The following is a 26,886-nucleotide window of genomic DNA, read 5'->3' on the forward strand; positions in this document are numbered from 1 at the left end:
CATTCCCGAGCCTCGCAGCCACCCGCAAGGTTTTTTTTTCGATTGAATTGATGGCATTTCTGGAACCTTTTAGGCGCGGTGTTACTATTATAGCGAAACAAAGGCAATACGTAACAAAGGAAACCCAGTCGAAGAACCGGCCTTGTTTCGAAATTTCCAATGTGGCTTGAACTTGTGCATACAGCGATATCCCACTTGTGCTAATGCAGGAAAGGGTTTAGAATAGCCTTAATTGTCTCTGAGATTGTGTATACGCTTAACCTCCAAGATCAGATCTACCAAATACATGGGGGCGGAACCGATACCTCCCGATATGAGCACATATCTAACCCTGAATAATGAGGTAACCCATAGGATCATCCCTGTCAGTGACAAATTTGTGATCGATCGACACGGCTACAGAATTAGTGATCGACGATGTATCCTTGGAAGAAATGTCTAAAATTGCTTGCCCAGAGCCGGATCTCATGAATACCCGGTTTCCGAGACAAAGACAAAGGAAACGAGGAAAAGAGACACATTCCAATTGAGCTAGTGAGCTTGCATTAAAAGAAAGAAAAATCGATTTTCCCCAGAGCTAGGGACAAGGAATCCCGTTTCCCGCGAGCTTCCAAGACCCTCACAGGGTTCATTCATGCACATATCCGACCCGGTAAACGAGGACTTAGGGGATCGGCGGCTGGCTATTATTGAAATATCCTGTACTCCAGAAAACGGGATATACAAAACTTTAGAGATGAGTCTCTAATCCGAAAGAGGAAAAGGGGACCCGAAGAATGAGAGGGATAGGTTTCGCCAGAACACGAGGGTTCTCTTTGCTTCTTCTCCCTTTTACCCCTTTGGTCTGGACTGCTTTCCACTTGATCCACTGAGGGTCGAATACCTAATCTGCATGGGTCTCTTCCGCCAGCATATCTTCCCTGCAGCCTGCAGGTCATGGTTGCCGCCTGTACTGCCCATCTGCTGTATTGCATCTGATGAGTTGCAGTAGATCGTGGGTATATCGCCCGCATATAGAGGTCGATACCCGCAGAAGCGATCGCCTCTGATAGATACCTTGAATCCCATAGGTAAAAGGAACTTCAAGCATTCGGAACTCTCCCAAAGCCAATTCCAAGCAATCCAGGCCCCCAGGGAGGACCCACTGCTGCCGCCAGGGGAGCAAACTGCCAGATTGGTGTGCCGAGCCTGTCATCCTGTTCATGCCAAAGGTACGGCTGTCGCCTAGTTCAACCGGAGACTGTGGATCGGTTTGTCCTTGACACGCCGGGAATAGGATAGATGTGCATAACTTCGTACATACTAATATATGTACTCTCGCTCCGCCTCTCTTTTGACTCTTTCATTCTCTAAGCACACCTCCATGGTGTAGAGCAGTTGTGACCTTTTCTTTTTTTGTTCCTTTTCCTTTCTTTGGGCGTTGTCACCCCCAGTCTCTCGTTTCGCCTTGTCACTCGTTGTATAGTATTTGTTTCACTTCCCAAGCGTTGCCTTTATTCTTTTCATTTCCTTGTTCGCATTCAAGGGCATTTTAGCTGGAATCGCCATTGTTCGAAACCCCCGCGAACGGTCTAGCTCTCTATAAGAAAGAGCTCCTTGTCCGCCGATCGGATCAATCGAAACACCACCAATCCAACATGGAATGCTTTCGACAAATTTTCCGGTGCCTGAAGGCACCTCTCAGACGCGACAAGGGACGGATTATTGAAATTGTAAGTCGAGTAGCACCCGGGAAATGGTTTGCCGTTGCAAAGACAGTCGCTAACAAATTTATGAAACAGGGTCCTCCCACTAATTTCCGCAAAGAAGAATTGCCTGCTTATTTCTCTGATGCCGAGTCAGTTCTCTCGCCCAGCCAAAATTCGACAGAACGATCACATCTGACCAATCAATTACAGGACGCTTACGTCCCAGGACAGCTGCACAGCGACCGTGGAGAAGGACGGAACGATGATCGAAATGGTACCTCTACCATCGTCGCCGAAGAGCAAGATGCGCGCGCATGTTCGAAGGATGAGCGTGAAACTGTCATCCGCCTCCGAGAGCGCGTGAAGTTATCCCGATGGTGGAAATCGAGCTCGGCTGCAGGTCATGAAACTAAGGCCCCGGCCGAATCGATCAAGATGGAGGAAATGCGAAACACCGAATTAGCGTGTTCATAGGGAAATTGTGGGTTGGTACATGGATGGTCACACCAAGAAGGTGGGCACTTCATTGTGGCGGGATTTTTTTGCATCTAAATTGTTCCCTCCGCCTGTTACAGGCGATTGTCTTGCAGTCGGTCCACTGGACTTGTTAGAGATAGAGTTATTTATCCGAGATGACTCTGGTAGTTCATCAAGGTCATCAAAAAGTGATTGAACCCGTGATTTATACCCATTCACTGGACTGGGTCGTCCGTGTGACGGCTTCGCTTTCGGCTTTGACGTAAACGTGCTTTGTATTTTAGATTGCTGCCGGGCTCGTGGTGTTGTCTGATCGTGAGTTTGACTTTTTCGCGGAGTGGCATTTATTCTTTTTGGGGGCAGCACGACTGGCTTTGTTTCTAGGTCAAGGTCGTCATCGTCATCCGAACCCGAGGCCGTCTCTTCATCCAGCTCAATCCCCGGAACTTCTGGTGCTCTTGGTGGTGCAGCCACACTTCCGATGCTGTTCACCCGGGCTCGTCCAGTACCTAAAGTAGGCCCCTGTCCAAAGCCCGCAGCAGCTCTAGTAGAGGACTTGGGCGCATAGACTCCCGCTAAGGATCGTGTTTTTTGTGGGCTCGTCATGAGATCGTGAAGATGTGTTCCAGCCCATCTCTCATCATCTTCATCTTCATCTTTCTCGTCGACTCCTCCATTTTCGATCTGCGCGAGTCCGGCTTTTTGTCGCTCCCTCAGCACTTCGGCTTCTCTTTTTCGTTCAACTTCATTTGGAAGTGGGGTACGGTTATCCGTAGGCCTCTCAATCTCTCTCATTTCGGCTGCATGTTCAGCTTTCACTTGCTTTCTCCGTCGTAGGTACTCCGCATGATGTAGATGTTGAGTAAATGCTTGCGCGACGGCGTAGAACTCGTCTTCTACCATGACCCAGCCATCATCGTGTTGAATTCCTTCAACCAAGAATCTATAACATGCCTATTAGCGACTTTTTCTAGTTGCGCGGGGCCTGGTTGCGATCGTACTCTTCGGGGGGACAGCGTCTGATAGGAGAGGTCGGCGGGCTTTGGGCTATACAAAGCAATTAGACTTTATATCTTGTCACAAATATTCCAAACCTAAAACCTACAGGATCTGAAGAAATCGCGTCTTGGGGGAGAAACTCGAGGGGTTTTAGGAGTGAGGTCGCGATCAGGACTGGGTTCCGTCTTCACGCGCTTTCGCGGCGTTGACACTTTTTTCACAGGGGTGTTATTTTCGGCGCGCAGCCAGGGCAATGTTCTAGGCATAATTCCAAATAATATAGAGGAAAATCAAGACGTCGCTAGGTGTCGCGATCTCAGCAGAAGATTACAATGAGGGAAAGAGAGCTGCTGATAGGCATCCACGGCCGATAAGGTGAGGTCACCCGCCTTCCGCGCAACCCAAACCTTCAATTTGGAGCTTCACTACGAAGTGGAAAATTTGCGAGTATAAACCTCATTCTTTTGGGTATCAAATGCCATTTTGGACATTGGTAATGCAAGATGAAAAGAACTGGGACTGCCTCAAACGCCTCGTGCAGGATATATCACCGAAATCAAGAACGGACTGCCGGTAGAACGCCCATTCAACCATTTGAGGGAAACAAAATTAAACGCCAGTATCTCTGCCCATGCAAGAGTCCACTTAAACCTCACCAGGCCGCTTGCTGTTGCAGCTCACAATCTTCACCTTGTCCGCGGAGACAGTTGTCTGGTTGTCCAGCTTGAACGACACATCCTTGATCAGGAAGGTCCAGACTTCGTCGCAGAATCGGTAGGTGTCCAGGTGGCCCTAAAAGTGGTGGGAAAATGTATATGTTAGCCTCGTTGAACTATCATTAAACCATGACCCATTTGGGCTAGGGTACTTTGAAGAGGAAATGAGTTACCTTGAAGGTCAGTCTGGCCCGAACTTTGTCCGCCAAGACTTCAGTGACAATCTTGTCAAAGGTCCCGAGGATCTTCATTGCCAGCTGGGGTTCGATACGGCCTTCGTTGATCAGGTCGTCGAGGGTATCGGTGAGGGATAACCCGAGGCTGGATGTTCCTTTGAGTCAGCTTTGAAGCTTTCGGTTTGCTTAATCGGGTATATTACCTGCTGCCGCGGTAAAGCTCATAGTAAGCCACGGATGCCATTCTGAGATGGAATAATGGCAGACTCGTCGAAATAATACCGGAGGAGTGAGTGACAAGAGCAAGTTCATGATCGCCGGCCGAATCGCGGGGGCGATCGAATCCACGTGACTCTCTTATAGTCACGTGGAAGCTCTTATCTTGAATTGCGTCAGTCAGATGAATTGACTTGTGTTTGAACATGTTCTTTGACCTCAGAAACTTCAGTAAACGCACAACAAGCTCGAGAGCTACTGCAGCATGATTGTGAAGGGCCCAGGGTCTCTATCCCTTCTGAATAAAATATTATCCAGTCAATTGCATCTTACTTATGTACGATCCTTATCAACAACATTCAGAGCATCAGAAGCTCAAGGTCAGTCGGTTCCGTTCAAAAGCCCATCTCAGAGCTAACATTCATTGTCTTGGAGGACTTATAAACGCCCAAGGCCACCGAAATCCTGAGTCCAAGCAAGAGGAAAGCAATCAGGTATCAAAGAACTCGAACGAAGTCAATAAGCTCCACACGCCTCCACCCAAGGCCAAAACCGTATCCCAAGCCGACGCCGAGCTTCGCGAGCGACTCGAACAAATGTCTGGAGCAGGGGGAGCCTGTGGAATTGAATACGAAGATGGCAAACCGAATGCAATGAAGCGCGGCGTGCGAAACAACATGTTCCGATTGATTTGAAACAATCTTCGACATCAACATATCGAAAGAACAAACATTGATCATCTCAAATGTCACGGATATATATCCCAATGAGGTCTCATGTCCTGTAAGCAGTGGCTCCAGATGCTTTGGTTATACACGCGGGGAAAGAATGTTCTCTGCTCATCGTTCTCTTCCATCTCCGGGAGTTACAGGTATTCACCAGGACCAGACTTCTTGAAATTTGTTTCCCACAACATATATGAGAATGGCCAGGCTTGACCTCGGCTGAGATCGCCTAATTAGTAATCCGGATATGTCCACCTGGGGACGGGTGCATGTGACATTTCTGTGATAAGGATAAACGGTCATGCATAATGCATTCCGCTCTTCGGGTGTGCCTGCATTCTCCGATGACGCTTCCTTGGGTGGAGCCGCGCAATCAGTCACGATGCTCTCGCTGTGAACTTGACTTTCGATAGTTGGAACATTCTTGGGCATCTGCCATCAGAAGCTTTCATTTCGTGGTTGAGAGCAACTTTATTGCAATGCGCTGGGTCAGAGGGAGTGCAGTGCATGCATGTCCTGCCAATTCTCGGAGCAGTGCCTCATTGGCTAGGATTGAATGCTATGCTTTGATCGGCGGTAAAGTCTGATCAGAGAGTTGAATTTTGATAGGAAACATGACAGACCATCAATATAGCAAGCCATATCATGGGGCCGAGAAATAGCCTGACCCAAATCCAATGAAAGCGTAGATAAACGGAATTACCACCGTCCAAAATAAGATCTCAGTGGCAGAAATCAAATCTCATTTCTATGCCGTGAGTCCCGACTCGAATTTAAAAAGAAACAAATATTATCCCATTAACACCTAATTTCGAACCATTTTCGCATTGCTGAATTCCGCCCAAAGAAGAAAAAACAAATAGAGGCCCAATGCATGGTTTCTGACGATTCAAAGTTCATTTCCGCACAACCATGCCAGCCAAAACACCAGCGCCAATGACGCCACCATCGGAGGCTTCCCGTAAGAAAACCGACTTCCCACCTCGCTGTGGACCAGTCCGCATGATAAGACGGTCAATGTATTGCTGGCACATCTCCTTGAATTGCGGGTAATGTTGGATAATGCCACCAGTGTAAGCGACCACGAGCTCTTCAGGACCAGACTGCCAATCTATTGGCGTAGGATCGAGGACAGGGACGACATGTTGCTGGGTTGCGTGGTTGGCAGCGACAGTGGCAGAGTTAAGGCTTGCGGCCGCGGCGTCCGGTGCACCAGTGAACTCAGTGATGGCGTCGCCGTTGCTTTGGGGTGAAGCGGGGTTCTCGGGTGAGCTGCTGTTGCTGTCTTCCTTCAGCTCGATCTCGCGAGCACAGGCTAGGAGCCCGACCACCGCAGCGGCGATCAGCCCGGCTGACCGTCTTTGTACTGTGCGAGCGATTTTTCGGAATGCGCCCGCGGCTCGGGCATCCCAGCGCCAGTCACTGCTCTCTGGTGGAGGGAGGGATTTGTTCAAGGCTTGGGCGAGGTCGTTGTCAGAGCGGGATTTGGCGACATGGTCAGAGATGTATGTGGTTGTCAGGGCGTATTCTTGGATGAGGTTTGCAGGTAGGGAGCGTTTTGATAATTCGGCGATTGTTGTGAGATAATCGAATAAGATCAAGCGAATCAGTTCACCAATGTAGCGGCCTCCGGTCATGTATTCGAAGGGCTGAAAGCCTGGACGTGCACATGCCTGGTCCAGCTCGATGTCCCATTTTGTGGTCACGTTGAGCTCCTTGAGTGGTGGCGCAGCACCAGAAATAGTCCACTCGGTGTTGACGATAGTCTCCACAGCGCTGGGTTCCATTGCGTTCACGCTCTTGGCTTTAGATTCGTGCAAATCACCGAGCTTCATTGGGATAGTTGCGTTGCAGCCAGTGCCCACGATGATACCCATGGCGACTCTACTGTTTGGTAGAGACTTGACTTTGTATGCAAGGGAAGCTAGTGTAGCCACCGTATCGTTGGTGATAGCTTGGATTTTCAGTTTTGGTAATGCGAAAAGCTTTCGACGTTTGGTTGTAGGTTCATCTTCATCATCGGGTCGCCTTGTGTGTTTTTCATATCCATTCAGAAGGATGTTGCCAAGATTGAGATTTGATGAGATAGCGAAGCCTTTCCCCATGGGCATCAATGTGGCCTCGGCCAATGATTCTTGCCTGGGCTTAGTTAGCGTAAAATCCACGAAACAGGAGTTCCAGGATCCAGGAATACCAGCAGCACAAACACAAGGAAAATAACTCACATAATGGGGAAACTGAATGTGATTCCCATATCTAATTCGGAAGGGATATCCTTCTTCGTGGCATCTGATGATAGACTCTCCGCTACCACTTCCGCAATGCAATCACCGATCCAAGAAAAGAGATCTTCAGCCTTGTCCATCTTTAAATGCTCTTGAATAGGCCAAGCTCTTTCCAGCGTCCGCTTCACCCGCTGGCGCTGGGCTTTCCGGATAGTGTCCTGTGACCTCTCGGTAGCATCTGTAGGTCGAACATCGGAATCCACAGCTTCTCCGAGTAACTCGATAAAAGCCACCCGAAGGTTGCTACCTCCTACATCGATCGCTAGATAGCGACCAGTTTCCTGGCCAGTAGGAAGTTGAGTCACGGGTGTTGGCAAAAATTGCTGGTCCGATGTCAGAGCAAGGTTGCGGTATGTGGTGGAAAAGCGCCGGGCCAGTTTGTATAGTACAGCCTCATCCAGGGAGATTGGTGACAAGAACTCTTCCAATTGTTGCTGGTGCGCCAGATATTCTTGTTGAATGGCGCTTAGTTCTGAACTGACATCCTCATGTTCCTCATCTTCAATCAAATCGTCGTGCATGATTTCGCGCTCCTCATCCTTCTTGGAGGATTTCGAATTGATCGAGGTCATGATGGGGGGAAATGGAAGATATATATCCCCTTAAAATTCCCTATTCCAAATGGTTGAAAATACCAGACCAAATGAGCTGACACAGCTATGTCAATAGTGACGTGTAGGGTTCTGGAATGTTTAGGAATAGAGACACGGCATATCCTTAAAATCCTTGAATTGTGGATACAAGCTACCGGGGAAGCTAATCCAATGGCCCAAGAGCTAAACTTGTTGTGTTAGCGAGGTTGCAATAAAGGGAAAGGAACATTTCGGTGACGCGGTCTGCAGGTCGTCGGGCTGCGGGGGAAAAAGAGAAAACACGACGATCATGCCAGAAGGGGGAATCCCCCATCTATGTTTTATTCCGTACATACCCTGGAATTTAGGTATGCACTGATTGCGCTGATCATAAAGATAATAAATTATTTTCTTTCAGGGGTGATAGGAGGGAGATGATTAGACTATATATGGGGAACCGGGGGGGGGGGGGGATCTTTGAGGGAAATATCCCTAGATGGGCCCTGAGGGAGTTGGTTGAAGAATGGAAGTACTCCGTATAAAGCTCCCCTTTAGACGGGATAGACGAAGGTAAAAGAAACAAAAGAATAGGAAGAAACAAAAGAATAGGGAATTTGTTTAGTACCTTTTAATGTTTTGATCCAAGCAAGTACTGTAGTGATCGGAAGAACAAGTCGGAGAACAATCGGAAGTTCAGAAGTGGGGGGGGAGAGAAGAAATGATTCCTATCAGATAGAGAAGTTCAAAAATTCGACAGATCATAAGCTTGAAAAGTTATAAAAGAAAAGCAGTACTCCGTAAATATATATAAGAAATGAGATGCGACCATCGGAAGGCACGAGGCGATGCGACGCTGTACGGGACAACCTTAGTTAAGAGTATCCCTTGACTTTCGATTGGATTGGAAAAAACTCTACTTTTAGTCTCCCCTCTTTGGCATCTTTCTAAATTCAACTCTCCAAGTCATATGTAACCCTACTTTAAGCCATTTTGTCCGGCTAAACCCTTCCCCTACCTTTCAGTAGAGATTATCCCCGAGAGCCAAGCCAATTTCTCCATTCTTGGCAGTCTCACGATTAGACGAAACACAGCCTATACGTTTGAATGCAAGTTCCAATCCGTTGGAGACTACAGAGTATGGAGTAATAATAGGATACATATGTACCTCTTTACGGGGAACATTAAGTGGGGTCGAAGGATTCTGGCTTGGAAAAACGCGCCAACGTACATATCGGCAAAGTATTATGTTCCAATGTTGCTATTCGTTCGATACGAGGCCCGCCTAAGTTCGATATACCACTCGTGGCACTCGCGTGGTGATCGGGCCGGACATACCCGTATTCAGACGCAGGCGCATTTACCTTTTGATCCAACGGGGACGATCCCATTTGCGTGGTCTCGTTTGCAGGGTCTCGTTTGCAGGGTCTCGTTTGCAAGGTCTCGATCGCTCGCTGACACCCGCCACATCAGGCTGTCAGATCCTACTGGACTCGGTTCAAACTACCTTACCTTGGGTTTGCCCATAATTGGCCATTTGCCTTCCCATCGGTAAATGGCTTGATGCTTCTCGTATTTGGCATAGTTCTATCGTAGAATTGATCAATGAAGGTTTCCATGTACGAGCCTCAAAAGCACGCGATCCCGAGCCATTATGCACGGTCTGCCCATAGACCATACCTGATAATGCCCAGTGATTCTAGACCTGGGGCTATTCAAAACCTAAGCTCCGGAGTATGTACCTGATGCCCCGTCCAAATCGCCTCCGAAGTCGGAGCCCAGCCTAGCACGGATACATTGTATGGGCTTGGTGATTGTGGACACATTTAAGCATTTAGGAGAGGGCAAAGACCGATCTTTCGACTAAAACAAAGTAATAATTGTAGGGCTGTATCTTCATTATTAGTTAACAATAATAACAAGGGCATACCTAGGTATGTAGTTAGTTACCTACCTAACTACATGTAACTAACTATGTACTCCGTACCTCGAAGGGCTTCCAACGTCCCCGGGGGCACGGGAATAGCTTACATAATCGACCTGGCCCACCTGGGCACCTGGGCACCTGGGCCCCAAGACTGGAGCTCCGGACTCTCCACATGATCTTATCAAAACAACGTCACGTCTGATTTTATCCCATCATGGAAAAACTACCGATCCACTCCAAGGAAGGATATGATGACACTCCTCAACTAGGAAATAACCCTGATCGTCGTGCACGTCCTAGCACAACCACCTATTTGTGTCGGATCGGTGTCATCGCGTTGTTCTTCATCGGCTACATTTTGCTTCTACGGCCGTCTTCCCCACGATGTAGCGGAATAGCCCCACAAACGGAGAATTATAGAGCTGAGGTTCAAGAAGAGCATGACAACTACTCACAGCTGGGACGCTTTGCTTCTGATGCACATCAGACACTTGAGCAAACTAAGATACCGCTGGAGGCTCACATCATGAGCAAATGCCCAGATGCCCAGGCCTGCTTGCAAAAACTGGTTCTACCAGCCATGGAAAGAATCAGTGACAAGGTGGACTTCAAACTGTCATTTATTGCTAGGTGAGCATCGAACCACACGGAGAAGAGCCAATGTTATTCTGTACCAGACGCCATCCTAAACATTTGACTAATACTATCATTATAGCGTGTCTAAAGATTCCGAAGAGATAGAATGCAAGCATGGCCCAGGTGAATGCATCGGTGACATGATCATGCTCTGTGCGGCCAACCTTCCTTTCCCTCCCACTGCGGACGAAGCGTCTCTTCCATCTCAGTACCCCCGGACCCCTATTATCCGGTCGCTAGGATTCGCAAACTGTCTGATCAATGACTTTGCCCGGATCCCCGACCGCGAATTTATCCATCACTGTGCACTGGAGCATGGAATTGACTTTGACGCCTTGAACAAGTGTGCGAGCCAACAGAATGATGACCCGAACGATGGCAATGACGGCGGACCACCACTCAGTGGCATTGCGTTACTACGTGACAGCGCTCTGCATGGCGAACAACTTGGTGTTAAGATTAGCTGCACAGTGCGTCTCGATGATGTTGTCTGGTGCATCCGTGATAGCGACGAGTGGAAAAACTGTGCCCAGAATGGACAAGGCAGCCAACCCTCAGCCCTGATCGATCAAGTCGAAAAGCTCTGGAAGGAGAGAAACTGAGTTCTAGACGGATACTCCATTGTTGATACCCTGCATTCATTCCCCCACGATAGGATATGAGACTCGATAAATGCCCCTGATGATCTAATACACGTTATCATATTGCACCTGCACTATAGGCATTCCCTACATCAAATTTAGTGCCTAAGCTATATATCAGATGAACCCCCATATTTGGTAACTCCGACTCCATGTCATGCATTGAAGACGATATTTCCCCGCGTGTAGTTGACAAACGATGCCTAGTAGCCGAGTCGCGTACGACCTGGCCGTCTACCTGTTTCCTTGCCATTGTTCTATTTCATCAGATCTCAGAAATTCTTCATTCTTCTTCCTCTTTCCCCTCTCCAACTATCTTTATCAACACCGTGGGGTTATTGTCTTCGACCCGCGTGGAGCTTCGCGATGCCACCATCTTCTCATCCAAAAAAGCGCGGTAAGTTGCTTCCAGCCTTGGCCCTACCCATATTCTCGACTTTAATATCGTCATCTCATTATGCTAATGGAATGGTTTCCATAGAGACAAAACGTGTCATGTCGCGCGGGGTGCGTGGTAAGGAGGACAGCTTGTACCTCAAGTGGAGTGCGGTCATGAATCCAAGCGAGCTCCTAAAAGAGCTTGTTGGCAACCGCGAGCACGCTCGAGCCCTCTTCCATGGACTGAGGCGCCAAGTCAAATCCATCCGCCACCGCTCGCAGTCCTACGATGATGGCCAGGTCACGATCTACGACCGTGTTCTCCTTCGCCTCTATGACGAGGGACACACCATGCAACACTACGGTCTGCTTGAATTCTACCTGGCCGAGTATCTGGAAGCCAAGAACTGTCACTCGGAGGAGGAGAACAACTCTGTCATTGCTGCCCACTTTGCTGCCCAGCGCATCCTGGACAATGGTCTGTCGCCCGCCTTGATGAAATTTACTTTTATATATTTTAACACAACATCCCAGGGCCTATTTCCGAAATCCCAATTATTGCAACCGATGATGTGGGAGGTGCCATCGAAGTGGCCGAGACTGGCAAGTCGTCACAGAACTCTGGCGCATCCAAGTCAAACCACATCGACAAGCTCATCCAGGTATACCAGAAAGCCAAGGCCGACTACTACATCCTTCAGGTTTCTGAGAACCACCGTGAGCAAACCAACAGTGTCCGATTTCTCCGTGACACGGCCGAGAACCTCCTGCGATACCTGATGTCAGCCGACAAAGACCATGATCTGATCCCCGAAATCGAGGATATCATCCAGGTCAGCCAGGCACATGCAAGCCAACTAGCCGGCGGCCGCAAGCGCAAGTTTGAGCACGTGGACAACGACTCGAGGGGCAGCCCAAGCCTCAGCCCCTACAGACCTCACGGATACTACAGAGACCAGCGCGGAGGACCCAACCGTCGGGACCGATATGTCCCCGACAATATCACATGGGACCATAGCCACAAGGGTGGATGGGACCATAGCCATGTCAACAGAAGGATTGGATGGGATAATCGTGCCTTGGACTCCTACCGTCCTTAAGCTCACCGCGGATCTGAGCTCCTGGTTGAAGGATACGTTCTGAACTATGAGGGCAGCCTTTTCTTCGTTACTTCTGAAACAAAGTACAAACCTGAATGTACTAGAAAAATCAGCCTCGAATTGAAACATCAAATCAATTTCACAAGCAAGCATTCTCCCACTTGTAGATCAATTGACAGTTGAAGTATGAAACCCCGGTCCCAGGATCGGATCGCCAATAGAACTAAGCTCTGCGCTAAGCCACTCTAATCTTAGCGCCAGTTACAACTCCACGTGCGCAGATGACATAATCCGTCCCAAAAGGCCATGCCCAGCTGATCAACATCGGTCACCCGGTCTCGCGAATCGAGGGGGATTTTGTTATTTTCTTTTATTTCGATTTCAGAGAAGAGGGTATCTCTCCCTAATGGAGAGGCTACCTCATCGACCCGACTCCTAGAACGACTCCCAAACGCGTCTCCCTTGAGAAATGGCAGACCTTCATCCGTCCGGCGCGGGGAATAATGCACCTTCCACCAGCTCCAGCACATCCTCAAACCCACAATTTACACCGGTTTTATATGGCTCTGACGAAGATAGTCCGGTGCCAGGGCCCGTGAAATCACCCACAGGCCCATTGCGACTGGAGACGAACTTTGATGACCATCAAGACGTCGGCGACCCTTTATCGGATTTCGAGAACGATGGGAACTATAACACCAGCGAGGAGCTCGAGGGTAAGCTGCCACGCAGTGGCGTGGGACCAAGATACACATCAGAGGAGGAGAGCGAGGTAGTGAGCAGGTTTGACCGAAGGCTTGTCCCGTTTTTGGCCCTTCTCTACTTGCTCTCCTTCTTGGACCGCTCGAGTATGTTTGGTTATTTCGCACAGCGGAATGTTTCCCCTGTAATTGCAAGCATGTACTGATAGTTTACCCAGATATTGGAAATGCAAAGATAGCGGGACTTAAAGACGATCTACAACTTTCATCTTCGCAATATGAATGGCTACTTACTGCTTTTTATATTACTTACATTCTCTTCGAATGGATGACGCTGATGTACCGTGTTGTTCCCCCGCATATCTATATCTCTTTATGTGTATGTGGATGGGGTCTTGTCGCATCATTCCAGTGTCTAGCTACTTCTTTTTGGGGCTTGGTCGTTCTCCGGGCATTGCTTGGAATCACTGAGGCAGCTTTTGGCCCGGGTGTCCCGTTTTACCTGTCTTTGTTCTATCGCAGACACGAGCTGGCTTTCCGTAATGGATTGTTTATCTCAGCGGCACCGCTCGCGACATCTTTTGCTAGCAGTCTGGCCTACTTGATTGTTAGGTTCAGCAGTGACGGTCCGATCTCACCGTGGCGAACTCTGTTCCTTGTGGAGGGGTTCCCGAGTGTAATCGTTGCAGTATTTGCTTGGTTCCTGATTCCAGACTCCCCTGGTCGGGCTCGATTCCTGACTCGCCGACAAAGAGTGGTAGCTCAGCAGCGCCTCGAAGAGAGCACAGCTGATTATCAGCAATCATTTGGAAATCGATTTAACTGGCGAGAAATCCTGAAGACTGCAGCTGACCCCAAGGCTTATATGGCTGCTGTGAGTTTTATCTCTATTTGAGATTGTGCAAAGGTCCTAACATATTTACTACAGTTTATGTTCTTCAGTTGTAACGTTGCTTTCAGCTCAATGCCTGTCTTTTTGCCTACCATTATTAAAGAGTATGTCCCTCGCCACCATCTGTTCATGATCTCATAGCCAACTTACATCCGATGCAGCATGGGATATTCCTCCTTACAGGCCCAGGCCCTTTCAGCACCTCCTTATCTCGTCGCCTTTGTCGTAGTCCTTGTCACCGCATACGCGTCAGATCGCAGTCGCTCCCGAAGCCCATACCTAATAGCTCACGCCCTCATCTCATCACTCGCTTACTTAGCGATCGCAGCAACGGGTTATTTCCACTCACACCTGCCACCATGGCTTCACACATTCATCCGCTACGTCTGTGTCTACCCCGCCACGGCCGGGTTCTTCTCCGCAATTACCCTCATTATCACATGGTCAATGGATAACCGTGTCGAAAAGGAGGGCAAGGGCGCGAGCATTGCCATTCTCAATATCATCGGACAGTGCGGACCCTTGCTCGGGACGAGACTGTATCCCGAGACTGACGGGCCGTGGTATATTCGGGGCATGGCCACTTGCTCGTTCTTCATGGTTGTTGTTGCAGTCTTGGCGGTGGGACTGCGGATCCTTTTACAGAGGATGAATCGGGCGGCTGCGGAAACGATATATACTATCGAACAGGCTGGTCCTGTTGATCAGAGCGAAGAGCGGGATGTGCTTATGGGTGGTGGCAGGAGGGATGATTTGGAGCATTCTACTGGGGCTAGAAGGCTTGTGTATATCATATAGTTGATATAGATTCCTCTGCTTTGGCGAGGTTAAATCTACTGGGATTGTATCTTAGCTCCCTTCCTCTTTATGTGGGACACTTGGTGTTTCACCCTCGAAGATAGTACGAAGGGGGCGAGGGGCGATGCATCACGGATACATGCTCCTGTACCATCGCCATCGCCTGTTCATAACGTAGCCTGGAATTGACGTCCATCGTTAGGCTGGGATGTTGCCAGTCCAAAGCTGTGAATCCTACACACAAGTATCTACTTATTCCCGCACCAGCACTCGAGGACGGGCACTTGTAATTCCGGGTTTATCGCCTATGCCGACATCCTGGGATGGTTGACACGGCACGAAATGTTCAAATGAAAATGTGTTTGTGTGTTTTGGGTCAAAATTCCAGCCCAAGATTCTGGATCGATCTGTTTGCTCTGAAATATCAGTTACTTCAGTATTTTGGCTTTATCTGATGGAATAGCGTGAGGAGTCTTGTAACACTCAAAACAATTAGCGCAGAGTATGTATATGGTGTATATGGTGTATATGTAAAGTCTATATGTACATGTGTACACTTAAGGGTGTATATTTCGCGTTGTCTTGGAATCAAAGAAGCCCAGCGAAGGACGAATCGGCAACCTGCGAGTCCTTCCAGCCAACACACTTCCAGCAGCTCAACAAACCTTGGGGATCATATTTGTTCTTAATGCTCACCAATTTCTCATAGTTATCACCCCACCACGCCTCGACCCAATCATTCGTGAACGGGTTGGCCTCGTTGCTGTATGCACCACTGCCAGGGGTAATACCCTCAATAACGGCTGTCATGTTCTGAATGGACGCGATCTTCTGTTTCCGGGTGGGGATGGTAGCGTTCCACTCCCAGGAGGCACCAGATCCCAACTCCCAGATAGCCTCACGCCAGGCGGGAGTGACACTGGTCGATCCTTCGGTATAGTTGTACAACACTGGTCCGACGACGGGAATGTAAGGTGTCTGGCCCAGTGATTGGATGGTTGCAAAGTAATCCATGAGGTTGGTGCGACCCTCCGCGGTCTTAAAGATGGAGCGGGGTATCAGTCGGCTTCCGGGGAAGCGAGTGACGCCGACAGCGACGGAGCTGGTCTTGACGTATTTCTCGTAAAAGGGGTACCAAGAAGTGAACTCTTCGATGGTAGCGGAGCCGCCATTTGCTTTGGCGTAGGCGATTACGCTTGCCAGAGAGACCTCGGCTTGCTCGATGGAGAGGAAAGGAGAGACGTTGACGAGGGTGTTACCGGTGATGTGGCCGCCCCATCCTTCCTGTCCCCATTTAAGGGTGTTGTTGACAACAATCTCCATGAATGGAAGCATGTTAGTGGAGGTGGTGGGGAACTTGATGTTGGCAGAGACAAAGCGGATAGCAGGCTCGACATGGTGAGTGCTTTCGAGGACTACGCCAAAGGTTCCACCGCCGCCACCGCGGAGGGCCCAGAAGAGGTCGGCGTTCTGGAATTCATTGGCGGTGCGGTAGACACCGTCTGGGGTAACAATCTTGAACTCGAGGACACGGTCCACGCCAAGACCGTACACGGGGCTCAAGATGGAATGACCGCCGTTTTGTACCCAGCCGCCTGAGACACCAACGGTGGATGAGTAGCCGCCAAGTATGGTTACGTTGTTTTTCTGTGCAAATACGTACGCCTCGTCGAAGTTGACTCCGGCGCCGACAGTGATAGCTTTATATCTGCGAGCGGTGTCTTTGGCGCCGCGAGGAGCAAAGTCCGCACTGTAGGACATAGATCGCAGGTTTCGCGTCCAAAGGGATAGCGTGTCACGGCCAGTGCTGCGGGTGAGGTAATCATGGCCACTATTTTTGATGACGAGCTTCTTGCCGGAGCAGTTGGAGAACTTGAAAGCTTCAATCACATCCGTTTCGCTCTGCACTTCAAGATAGTGAGAGGGTAGATTACCCTGCCGACAGGTGGCGTTCACGAACGCTAGGGGATCTGTCGGATTGCTACTATCGAGGAGGCACTGATCACTAGGATCGGATGCCCACATCTCATCCTGGTTGTTCATGTAACCATTGGGAGAATTTGTTCGCAGCCACGGATCCGAGTAGTTTTCTTGGATCGCAGTGCAGGCAGCATTGTCGGGAGCCACCGGTTTTCCATTGTAGCTGGAGAAACAGGGTAAGGAGAAAGGGGTTAAAAGCTGAGCGCGCCCTCCAACTGTTGCATTGAAGTCATTCAAAGTACAGTCCGCAACAGTCGAGCTTACTAAGGCCAATAGGAGGCCGGATAACTTGGCCAAGTCCATTCTTGGCGATTGCACAATGAAGGTTAGAAATTACGAAAGGAAGAGAAAAGTATAACTCAGGCACAAATATAAAAATGGGACTGAAACACATTAAGACACTAAGATTCACTAAGATTCACTAATAAGCGCTAGAAAAGGTACGCATGAACCAGTGAGTGTGTCTTACTACGAGAGATGAATTAGACCAATTTAGGTAAAGGATCATCGAAAAGGATCTTATATGATCTCTATCATTGGCTGAACATCAGATTAATCCAATTATCTGACAAACTTTGAATCCTCTTACGATCGAAGAAGGAATATTTAGTCCTTCGTACTCGGTAATATTCCATCAAGTCCACTTATAATTGCCTCTTTTAGAACTCGGTTGGTCCAATGAGTGCAAGTAGAGTTCAAAGTGGTGACCTCAGCCCGGTTAATTTGTACATGATGGAAATGTCGATCCCCCTTAGCCTCTTCAATAGATTCTTCGGGATTTCAGGGTCTCGGACAATGAGGTTTTCTTTTCCTTTCTTTTTTCTATCCACATCAAGATGGCTCACAAAGTGAATACATATTGGAAAAATGTCCTTACTATTGTGCCGATTGTTGGAGCTGGTTTGGCTACGATGACCTTTCTGTTACGTCTGTACTGCAGGCGAATGAAAGCGGTGGGGCTTCTGTTGGAAGATTATCTAATGGGAGTTGGTCTGATCATCTCCTTCGCTGTGACAGCCTTTGTAGTAGATAGTAAGTATATTCCTAACATCCATGGAGACTAACCATACTAACCATACTAACTATTAAAAAGCCGCCTTCAATGGTGTCGGTCTACCGATCAAGTCGCTCCCCAAAGATGAACGGATGCGTATTCAATTCGTATGTTATAGTTTATACTGACCTTGATAACATCCATGGATAACATCTAACGTCATTTCGCAGGGATCGTGGATGATACAGAAGTTCTGGGCCCCGTCAATGGCCTTTGTCAAGATCTCCATTGTCATCTTCATCAAACGACTATTCGGCTCCATCCGGGCATACGTCGTTATTTCCAACTGCCTAGCCGGGTTTATCGCTACATGGGCTCTCGCTGCCCTGTTGACAAATATCTTCCAATGTACACCGGTGCAATACTACTACAACAAAGACTTGGAAGGACACTGCATGTCGGGACAGGTTCAATTCTTCCAGGCTATGGGCTCGATCGCATTAATTGAAGATGTTATCATCCTCTGTCTGCCAATTCCTGTGTTTTGGAGGTTACAGATCAACAGTCGGCAGAAAATCGCATTAACCTTGGTGTTTTCTCTGGGTGGACTGTGCGTGAATCCCTCCCCACATGATATATCGCTTCCTTCTAATGACAAATTGTAGTGTCTGTATCTTCAGTCTGATGCGCCTGATTGAATTCCGCCGATTCCAGCTCACCGACCTTGCCGGTTCGTTCCTAACCCTAGCTTATACAACGGCTCCCACTAACATCATGCAGCCTCAAGCGCCAAAGAGTCCATCTGGACTTGCCTCGAACTCGATGTGGCTATCATTTGTGGTTCCCTCCCGTTTCTTAACCCACTCGTGCAAGGCGTTCGCAGCAAAGTCCGAAGTGACGCCTCAAAGTACCATTCTCAACCTTCTACCGGATCCAACCTCCATTTACACACGATACGGGGAAGCAAAGGCGAATTTCGAGCGCTTGGTAGTGATTGTGGAGCGTCAGCGAACTCAATTAACCGTAGTGCTATGGCTACGACAAGTCAACAGAGCTCTGATGCGGAGAATAATAGGCGGGATTATGACGGACGGTCCAATAATATCATGGCTTCATAATCTTTTTAAATACAAAATCAATTTCCAGTCATTAATACGCATTTCAATTCCCCCATATACTGATCCCTACATTGCTAACCTAGCAACGAAGCTCGCCGTGGTCGTTGCTGATGCATTTGTCTGAAACCCCAGCTTGTTAGCCTCTTCCGGAAAGTAACCTGTATATTCCCAAGGATTGACTTACTGAGGTCAAGGGTAGTAGCAACATATTTGTGATCATCCTCGGAGTTACGGCACTGACAGGAGAACTCGGCGGTTCCACGCAAGGTGCAATTGATGCAAGAGCCGGAGTAATTGCCACTGCTTTTGTTAGACTCTTTGTTTTTCGACTCCGATAATAACCGTTGTTAGATATCCAGCTTACTTCTTTCCGCACTATAGGCAGGTTAGCATTGTTTAAATCCGAGTCTGTTAGATTGATCTCTTACCTTTAGCTTGCCCTTGTTGTTCTTGATGCACCGGTTCAGGTCAAGTGTGCTTGACTTCAGCTGGCCATTCTCCCTCTCCTGGCACTGTGCTCGCAGAGATGTACCGTCGCCATCAATGTCTTGACAGGTGTCAGCAAACTTGGAAGAGCCGGCCAAAGCCATAGCTATGAAGGGAAGGAGTCCGAGGGCCTTGAGGAAAAGCATATTGAGAGTGATGACTTGAGAGTAATGAGATAATTGTGATTAATGCTGAATGGCTTTTTTGTGAGTAACGAAGAGTCCAGTCTTGAGGATAGATTGTCTCGTTTATATAGCAATTCAATTCCCAGATTTTCAATGACTCTCGGACATCCAGCTCCAGCAAGAAACGAATGCATCTGATCACAAGGCACAACAGACGTACAATGACTCCTTACTTTCTCCAGAACTTGGTATGAAGTGGAATCAAGTTACTGTCAGGCCCGTCGAGGTCATCTTGCATGAGTCCTCCATAGTGACGTATGTCGCTGCTTCAGGGCTGGACCAAATCTTAGTTGTTCACAGGTCAACCACATGGCGGGTATCATGGGTGACTACAGTGACTACTGCCTACCTGTGGTCTGTTCAAGAATGTCATATACAAAATGTGAAGACTATTTGAGCACAGTCCAAGTATTCATATAGCCAACAAGAAAATATGTCTGGACCAAGACAAATCACTACTGCTTCGATACCAATAGTCTCCTCTAAACTAAAAAGAGTCATAATATGGGATAGCGGTGTGTCAAAGACTATCTTGAGCTAAGTATACAGCGTAGATCATCGTGTATTGATCTACGATGTCTCTGCAAGGGACGCATGAGCATGTTTTTCTCTTCCGCACGAGCCTGTTACTAGTAAACCCCACGCACGGGCATTACCTCACGGGTAAAACCGAGCCAATGGAAGTTGAATTCAGAAGAGTTCTAATGCTGTAATACAAGTTGAATCCAGAAGAGTTCTAATGCTGTAATACAAGTTGTTACAGTCAGCCAACACTGGATTGGTCTACAAGTGTGGTCTTCCTGTTTAACCTTCTCCACACCCCGCATTAGGTCCACACACTTGCTTGCATGTTCAACCTCTTGGTTTAGCATCTTCTTTACTTTCCCACCATGTTTGGGTGATATTGGGGTCTCTAGCAACAACCAGACTAGGGTTCGATGGAAGAATTATATGGTGGGTGAGGACTGGTCGTAGTTTCAGGACTAGGATCGCTCTGTCGCTCAAGCCACTCTTAGGAACTAATATCGCCAAGATAAGTAGGAGCTGTTGTGGCAAGACGATTAGCGGTCTATGTAATTTCCCTGGGCGAAGTTCTCGTGATCAACATCGCCCAGAGTGCAATTAGCCAAGGCGCCAGTTTAGTGCCTTGTTTTTTAACGCAGCAGCATGTGCAGCTGTCCCTGGTCAGAAATTGATGGTCGTGACTAGGGAACTGGAGGGGTTTTATATACGATTGATCAGTGATGCGGGCACATAATACTGTGGCTGATATCTTGAGAGACGGGTGACTACACCATCTGATTTTACCTAGGTGATACTTTTACGTATATCTTACTTCAGAAATCTTTAACGTAAGATATTTCTCAATTTAGTATCTCGTTTTAGCATCCAATCCCTCACAATCAATTCTTAAGCCCACATAGCCTTGAACTTGGTATCAAACTCGTTGTGCAGTTCTTTGAAGGCCTTGGCAACCAGGAGCATAGATCTGTGAGAGTTGTCCACTGGCTTCTCTTGCGTAGTTTTAGAGCCGATCCCGTTGGCCGCATCTTTGGAGGCAGCGATCGCTTCCTCCTCGCTTTCGTCATCTTCGTCATCCATCTCATCCTCCCAGCTATCCATCACAACCTTCTTCGCTTTGGGGCGAGAGCTAGGGATGGGAGCAGCAGGCATCATCTGCTTGTTGTCTGGTTTCACACCCAGATTTCCAGCATTTTCAGCCTCAATTTGATCAACGGCCTTATCGTCCACCTGATTCTCGTAATCGTCACCTCCACCAGCAACATCGAGCATGTCGGCACCGATGTTGCCTCCGGGCTTGAGGAACCCTTCAATGCTAGTCTTGATGGTGGCCAAAGTCAATGAGAAGTCGTTCAACACAAACCAGATGTCGCCGCGACGGATGCGGTTTGCAGTCTCCAACTGAGAAACATTTCCGTGCTTGAAGAAGTCATACAGGTATGAGTTGAGAGGGGTTGCGTTCTCGCTGCGGTCAACAGCCACATATGGAATGACAGAGTCCTCAATCCAAACGCCACTGCGAACCATCTGGCTAAGTTCAAAGACAGTATTGCATTGGTCTCCGTTTCCTGAAAGGGCGAAGAATGGGGAGACAATTGATGGGGAGACGTGGTCGAACTGCGAGAAACCGAGTTTCTTGGAGGAACTTTCTCCACCGCACTTGGTTCCACTGAATGGTAGCAAACAGTCGGGTTCCTTGATATGCTGCTGAACGAAAGTAGAGACATAGCCCGTGTAGACGTCCAGGACCTGTCTGTTGTGAGCCCGTAGGGCGGAGGCAGCCTTTCTCGGGAGAGGTGGAAGTGCCACGATCGAGGAGGGCTTCTTTTCTGTGTTCTGGAACCATTCCAAGGTGGAGGCTCGTAGGGGGATACGCCCGAAAAGGTGGGCCATAACCAGCATCAGAGTATGAATAGTCCTTTTTGGCTTCGTCTCTATGTCCTGGCAAAGATCTTGGAGGTATCCCGAGTTCAGTAGGGCATGGAAAGCGAAACTAGAATTCTCTGTGTAGTATAGGTGAGAGATACAGCCCGCAAAGTTCAAAGCCATACCATTACCGCTAAGAAGATTGTTTCGTCGGAGGTACTCGATAGAGAATCGGAGATGGTGGAGCACCGTTTGCTTCATCTCAGGGCCACCGAGGTGGATGCGAGAACTTGAGAGAATCGAGTTGATTGATTTCACGGCAGACGGAGCTTGCTTTGAGCCATGCAGCAAGATGAACAGTCGTAGAACCAAACTTGTTGTGATGGGGAAATGCCCACTGAGACTTGGGAGTCTTGAGCTCATCAGACGTTGCACCTTGGATGGTGGAACGTGCTGGAAAACAACATTTCCGAGGACGTCAAATCCACGACGTCCTGCTCTTCCGGCGGCTTGTCGGAAATTCAGGGCTGTCAAGAAAATGGAATCGCCCGAGAAAACGACTGTCTTACAAGGCATGTTGATACCCAAAGCCAAAGTGCCAGTAGCAATCACGACACGCAGGAAGCCTTTTCTAAAGAGGATCTCACAAACTTGACGGTACTTGCGATTCATGCCAGCATGGTGGACACCGATTCCTCGCTCTAGGGCATCAATCAACCATTGAGGTACCGAGCGCCACTGCAGCTGCTTGGCATAGACAAGGAACTCGGAAGCGGGGACTTTCTTGAAGTCAGCCAAATGGAATCCATCCACAGGCCTCTTCGGGTCAAAGAGATCAAGCCAGCCGAAGTCAGTAGATGCTGATTCTTTGGCTTGCTCTGCCTTGGAAGTTGGCTCTTCGTCGGCGTTTCCACTTGGTTTCTTCTTGGTAGCCCGTTCAAGCTTCTTCTTTGCTGACAACTTGGATGTCTTCCATACTTCCCATTTGGCAATCTTGGATTTCCAAACCGGGCTCTCTTCTTTCCATTTTGTCTCAGCATTTTGTAGCTGTGTCAACAGCTCTTGGCATATATCTTCACATCTACCGCGGTCGTAATTGAAGAATAGGGCGGGGAGAGCATTCTGAGCGTGTAGCGAGGAGATCAAAGGGAGGGTTGTGTCGTCCAGGTTACCGCTTAGGGTGTCAGATAGGCCATTCATCCGAGAAACCTGTTTCGACAAGTCCTGTTCTTTTTCGATTGCGAACCCTGTTGGGTGCTCAAGATTGAGCAAAAGTTTCTCAAATGGAGATTCTTGGTCTTTCATCCACTCTCCCAACAACATTTTCAGTCGTTTCTGCCATTCTATGACATGCACTTTTTGAATGACAATATTCGAGAAAAAGACGGTAGGATCCAAAGATGGATCAACAGGGAACTGCTTTGTTTGAAGGTCCTTCATTGCTTTCCACAAAGTGAAGCAGTCGCGTGGCTCAAAGTCAAGATCATCTGGTATCGATCTGGTGCGGTCTAGCAAGCTGGTGACAGGATGCACGAACGTCATATCATCTGCTCCATCGAGGCCCAAACGGGCTAAGCTAGGAGTACTGGAAAACCCTTTGAACGCGAAGTCACCATGAGGCTGGTAAACGTACTTTCGCAAATCCGAATAACGGTGTTGATGCTGAATCATCTTGAGGTCAAATCCATTGGTTCTCTGGGCAAAATCCAGCCAGTTGTAGAATTCCTGGGGATTTCCGACGGTAGCCGAGAGCGCAATAATTGGGCATGGGGACATCAGAAGCAGTTGTTCCCAAACGACACCATCCTCGGCCTGACCGATGCAATGAATCTCATCAAAGATGATACGTCTCAAGCGGGGAGTCCATGCATTGGCGTTCGAGGGATTAAGCAGCATGATCTGAAGAATCTGGGGAACTGTGATGAGAATTTGGCATCCCTGAGGATTATTGATGCGGTAGTCTCTTGTGTGGATGGCCCAAACCGATTTACCACTGGTTTTGGCTGGGAATGACTTGGAAAATCGGGCTTGCACTTCAGCTGCGATCTGATTGACAAGAGCCTTTGTGGGGGCAACATAAACAAGAATTCCATCGTTGTCTTCTTTCAAGATCTGTCTCATCGCATAGAAGCTGGGTGAATGTTAGCATGATTCTGAATTAGACCATATTGCGACTTACGAGATGAATGTTTTTCCCGCACTCGTTGGGGCCACGATGAATGCGCTCTTCTTTGCATCGATCTGGTCCAACACTTCACGCTGCCAGCGATCAGGCGCAAAGTCAGGAGTCCGGGAGTCGGGCAATGAGTCTATGCTGCGCTCCATGAAAGGCCCACCATGTTGAAGCTGGAATTCAACCGAGCTCATCTCGATACTCATGCTGGGTGCTGCTTTGGGGATCTTGAACGACGGGAAAGATAATTTCTGTTCACTATCGGCATGGAGCTGAGCAGCTGGCAAACCGAGTATTTGACAGACTGTCGAGACATATGCGACAATATCGGATGAGATGCCTTGCTTGATTTTCACGAGGCAAGTGACGATCTCCCAAATGCGTGTCACGATCAACATGTGCTTTTTACTCTGCACATTTATGCGTTCGACAAATAGAAGCCGTAGCAATGTGTCGATCATGCAAGTCAGGATTTCAGGCTCCAGAACCTGTCGACTGTCTTTGGGCAGACTAGTCAAGTATCCGTTGAGCTTTGTAAAACGAGTTACAAGATCATCGATTTGAGCGAATTCATCATTGTACACGTTTTTCCACTTCTGTCTCTGTTTCTGGGTGACTTCCATTGCTTTTTGATGAACGAAAGCTGCGGCCATCTCCTTGGTGGATGGTTTACCGGATTTAGAGTGGGATTTCTTGTCTGGTTTCGAGGTAGTTCCAACGTCTCTGCTTGCCGAAGGGGTTTGGTGAGACTTCTGGCGTGAACTACTGGAAGTTTCAACGACAATCGGCTCCGGTTGTGATCCCGAGAGACTTGCAGCATAATCTCTCATCTCGGCCATGAAACGCTGGTTCCGTTTGTGGCTTCGCTCAACCTCTTGGGGGGTTAAGATGACTTTCTTTTGGTCCAGGGGCCTGGAGCTATGCCAGTGGCTATCTTCTTTGAAAATTTGGGAATCACTCTTCGCATCGGCAGATTCGTCAATTGCGAGATGAACAGGCTTCAGAATTTTATCGAAGACTGAATTGTTAAATGGAAGCACCTTTTCAAAGCCATAATGAGGCTTGGAGATACTTCCATGAGTGTTATCTTCAGAGGCAGCTCCCGCGCCCCCAATCGCTTCACATTGCAGTGTTGTACCACAAATGCGGTCCACCAGACACGCAAGGGTGTTGAAAGGGGATTGCGTGGCCGATGAGATTACTGTTTGGATGCCCAGTTTCTCGACCATCCGCTGGACTTCGAAAAACAATGTTCCGTCCAGGAGGTCAGATAGATCGCAAGGTAAGCTATGGTCACTCATTGCTTTCTCCCAAAGCTTCGAGCTGAGCAAAGCCTTCGCGGTTTTCACAAATTCGTTGAAAAACTTCAAGTTTTTGGGTGCAGTTGTTTGGATGGATCGATCCGACAGTTGGGTGTTTTGCAAAAGTACAATGTGCAAAAGCATAGACTGGGCTCCAATATTGTTTTCGTTGTCTGCCACGCCGCCCAAAAGCATAGAGCTGAGCGTAGCAACCACAAGACATTGGCGTTGCGACAGCTCAGGCTTCTCAAGAAGTGCCTGTTCAAGGAGCTTGTCTGTTTGGGTTTGGTTTGACGATTCATATTCTGCATCCTCCTCTTGGTCTTGGCTGTCTTCAATCTCTAATTGAGAGAGAGAATTCCACAATTGATTGGGATCATCTGTTTCAGGGCCAGTCGACAAGGGATTCGTTTTAATGGAACTTTCAATCACCATAGCCATGACCTGTGTATATTGTGAGCATCGAACCTAAGTCTTCCGGCGGTTGAAAAGACTTACTTTTGTATCACGGAACTCGAGACTGTTGGCGAGAGCAAGGTTGTATCCGTGGACAACAAACCAATAGATCATCGCGCGGAACTTAAATCTTGAGATCTCGCCTCGCTTATCGACAAAAGAACCTTTTTGATCATCATCTTCGAAGTCGCTGCCGTCAGAGTCACTTTCAGAGTCGCTGCTGTCGATATCACTAGCAGTATCATCCATGTTCTGCTCGGAAGAAGCGCCATCATGACACATGAACAAATACGCCCCCGAACTTATCAGGTGAGCTTTAAACTCATCGGACTGGAAGCTATCAAACCTCAGAGCTTGGAAGAATTGCGACGGTTGGACGCGGACGGAGACAAGATGTTGTATGATTGCCTCTCGGGCAAGGAGGTACCTCGCGTGGAGGTCTCTGTGGACTCCTTTCGGAATGCATAATGAGGCATTCTCAGCGAAGAAGACAATCTCGAAGAAACACTTGCGCTGTTGAAGCTTTTGCAACAACTTCTCGACGAGGTAAGTCGCATGCAAGACCTGGAAGCCCGGGTTGAAATCAAGTTTCTCATTGGAAAAACATTCGAGTAGAAGCGAATCTCCTTCGATTATGAAAAGCTCGTCACCAACAAAGTCGCCGACGAGATCAACGACTCGAGAGTCTAGGTTATTGTACCTTTATTTAATAATTAGTAAAAACGAGCTGGCTCCAAGAGCTGCAAAGCCAGTGCTCACCAATCCAGCACAACATGACGATCCATTATCTTCTCAATATTCCGGTAGTTTGCCTAGATAGCTGGATATAGACTATTAGTATCAAGACTGGAGGATCGACATGTAAAGGCACGAACATGATT

The 26,886-nt window shown here is 48.3% G+C and overlaps 12 protein-coding genes across 12 annotated transcripts; 6 read left to right on the top strand and 6 right to left on the bottom strand.

Annotated features, from left to right (window-relative positions):
- Positions 1–1,637: 1,637 nt before the first annotated feature.
- On the top strand, positions 1,638–2,162 carry N7455_001334 (uncharacterized protein; the record flags this gene model as incomplete). Its single annotated transcript, XM_040951977.2, has 2 exons — positions 1,638–1,712; positions 1,782–2,162. 2 exons carry the CDS (start codon positions 1,638–1,640, stop codon positions 2,160–2,162), a joined length of 456 nt encoding a protein of 151 aa, XP_040818665.2.
- Positions 2,163–2,189: 27 nt separating this feature from the next.
- Positions 2,190–3,430, bottom strand: N7455_001335 (uncharacterized protein; the record flags this gene model as incomplete). Its single annotated transcript, XM_040951764.2, has 3 exons — positions 2,190–3,108; positions 3,167–3,212; positions 3,271–3,430. 3 exons carry the CDS (start codon positions 3,428–3,430, stop codon positions 2,190–2,192), a joined length of 1,125 nt encoding a protein of 374 aa, XP_040817900.2.
- A 379-nt stretch (positions 3,431–3,809) lies between these two features.
- N7455_001336 (transcription initiation factor IIA subunit gamma) lies at positions 3,810–4,300 on the bottom strand (the record flags this gene model as incomplete). The annotated part of the gene is made up of 3 exons (XM_040951644.2): positions 3,810–3,956; positions 4,054–4,201; positions 4,260–4,300. 3 exons carry the CDS (start codon positions 4,298–4,300, stop codon positions 3,810–3,812), a joined length of 336 nt encoding a protein of 111 aa, XP_040817837.1.
- Positions 4,301–4,607: 307 nt separating this feature from the next.
- Positions 4,608–4,967, top strand: N7455_001337 (uncharacterized protein; the record flags this gene model as incomplete). The annotated part of the gene is made up of 1 exon (XM_040951711.2): positions 4,608–4,967. One exon carries the CDS (start codon positions 4,608–4,610, stop codon positions 4,965–4,967), a length of 360 nt encoding a protein of 119 aa, XP_040818245.2.
- Positions 4,968–5,893: 926 nt separating this feature from the next.
- On the bottom strand, positions 5,894–7,854 carry N7455_001338 (hexokinase family protein; the record flags this gene model as incomplete). Its single annotated transcript, XM_040951061.2, has 2 exons — positions 5,894–7,136; positions 7,223–7,854. 2 exons carry the CDS (start codon positions 7,852–7,854, stop codon positions 5,894–5,896), a joined length of 1,875 nt encoding a protein of 624 aa, XP_040817530.1.
- Positions 7,855–9,992: 2,138 nt separating this feature from the next.
- On the top strand, positions 9,993–11,016 carry N7455_001339 (GILT family protein; the record flags this gene model as incomplete). The annotated part of the gene is made up of 2 exons (XM_040951810.2): positions 9,993–10,408; positions 10,494–11,016. The coding sequence occupies 2 exons, from the start codon at positions 9,993–9,995 to the stop codon at positions 11,014–11,016; spliced, it is 939 nt and encodes a 312-aa protein (XP_040818587.1).
- A 405-nt stretch (positions 11,017–11,421) lies between these two features.
- Positions 11,422–12,533, top strand: N7455_001340 (uncharacterized protein; the record flags this gene model as incomplete). The annotated part of the gene is made up of 3 exons (XM_040951275.2): positions 11,422–11,452; positions 11,537–11,911; positions 11,968–12,533. 3 exons carry the CDS (start codon positions 11,422–11,424, stop codon positions 12,531–12,533), a joined length of 972 nt encoding a protein of 323 aa, XP_040818443.2.
- Positions 12,534–13,002: 469 nt separating this feature from the next.
- Positions 13,003–14,924, top strand: N7455_001341 (uncharacterized protein; the record flags this gene model as incomplete). Its single annotated transcript, XM_040951001.2, has 4 exons — positions 13,003–13,381; positions 13,453–14,108; positions 14,163–14,230; positions 14,288–14,924. The coding sequence occupies 4 exons, from the start codon at positions 13,003–13,005 to the stop codon at positions 14,922–14,924; spliced, it is 1,740 nt and encodes a 579-aa protein (XP_040818487.2).
- A 588-nt stretch (positions 14,925–15,512) lies between these two features.
- On the bottom strand, positions 15,513–17,207 carry N7455_001342 (putative isoamyl alcohol oxidase; the record flags this gene model as incomplete). The annotated part of the gene is made up of 1 exon (XM_040952041.2): positions 15,513–17,207. The coding sequence occupies one exon, from the start codon at positions 17,205–17,207 to the stop codon at positions 15,513–15,515; it is 1,695 nt and encodes a 564-aa protein (XP_040818353.1).
- Positions 17,208–17,740: 533 nt separating this feature from the next.
- N7455_001343 (uncharacterized protein) lies at positions 17,741–19,016 on the top strand (the record flags this gene model as incomplete). Its single annotated transcript, XM_040951025.2, has 5 exons — positions 17,741–17,936; positions 17,998–18,065; positions 18,129–18,508; positions 18,564–18,628; positions 18,679–19,016. 5 exons carry the CDS (start codon positions 17,741–17,743, stop codon positions 19,014–19,016), a joined length of 1,047 nt encoding a protein of 348 aa, XP_040818422.2.
- Positions 19,017–19,095: 79 nt separating this feature from the next.
- On the bottom strand, positions 19,096–19,648 carry N7455_001344 (CVNH domain-containing protein; the record flags this gene model as incomplete). Its single annotated transcript, XM_040950926.2, has 4 exons — positions 19,096–19,136; positions 19,201–19,316; positions 19,381–19,391; positions 19,445–19,648. 4 exons carry the CDS (start codon positions 19,646–19,648, stop codon positions 19,096–19,098), a joined length of 372 nt encoding a protein of 123 aa, XP_040817524.2.
- Positions 19,649–21,097: 1,449 nt separating this feature from the next.
- On the bottom strand, positions 21,098–26,790 carry N7455_001345 (putative DEAD/DEAH box helicase; the record flags this gene model as incomplete). Its single annotated transcript, XM_040951548.2, has 4 exons — positions 21,098–24,206; positions 24,255–25,993; positions 26,048–26,705; positions 26,765–26,790. 4 exons carry the CDS (start codon positions 26,788–26,790, stop codon positions 21,098–21,100), a joined length of 5,532 nt encoding a protein of 1,843 aa, XP_040817887.2.
- Positions 26,791–26,886: the final 96 nt, after the last annotated feature.

Source organism: Penicillium solitum (assembly GCF_028829755.1).
Source record: "Penicillium solitum strain IBT 25940 chromosome Unknown utg000001l_segment0_segment0, whole genome shotgun sequence".
Classification (NCBI taxonomy): domain Eukaryota; kingdom Fungi; phylum Ascomycota; class Eurotiomycetes; order Eurotiales; family Aspergillaceae; genus Penicillium; species Penicillium solitum.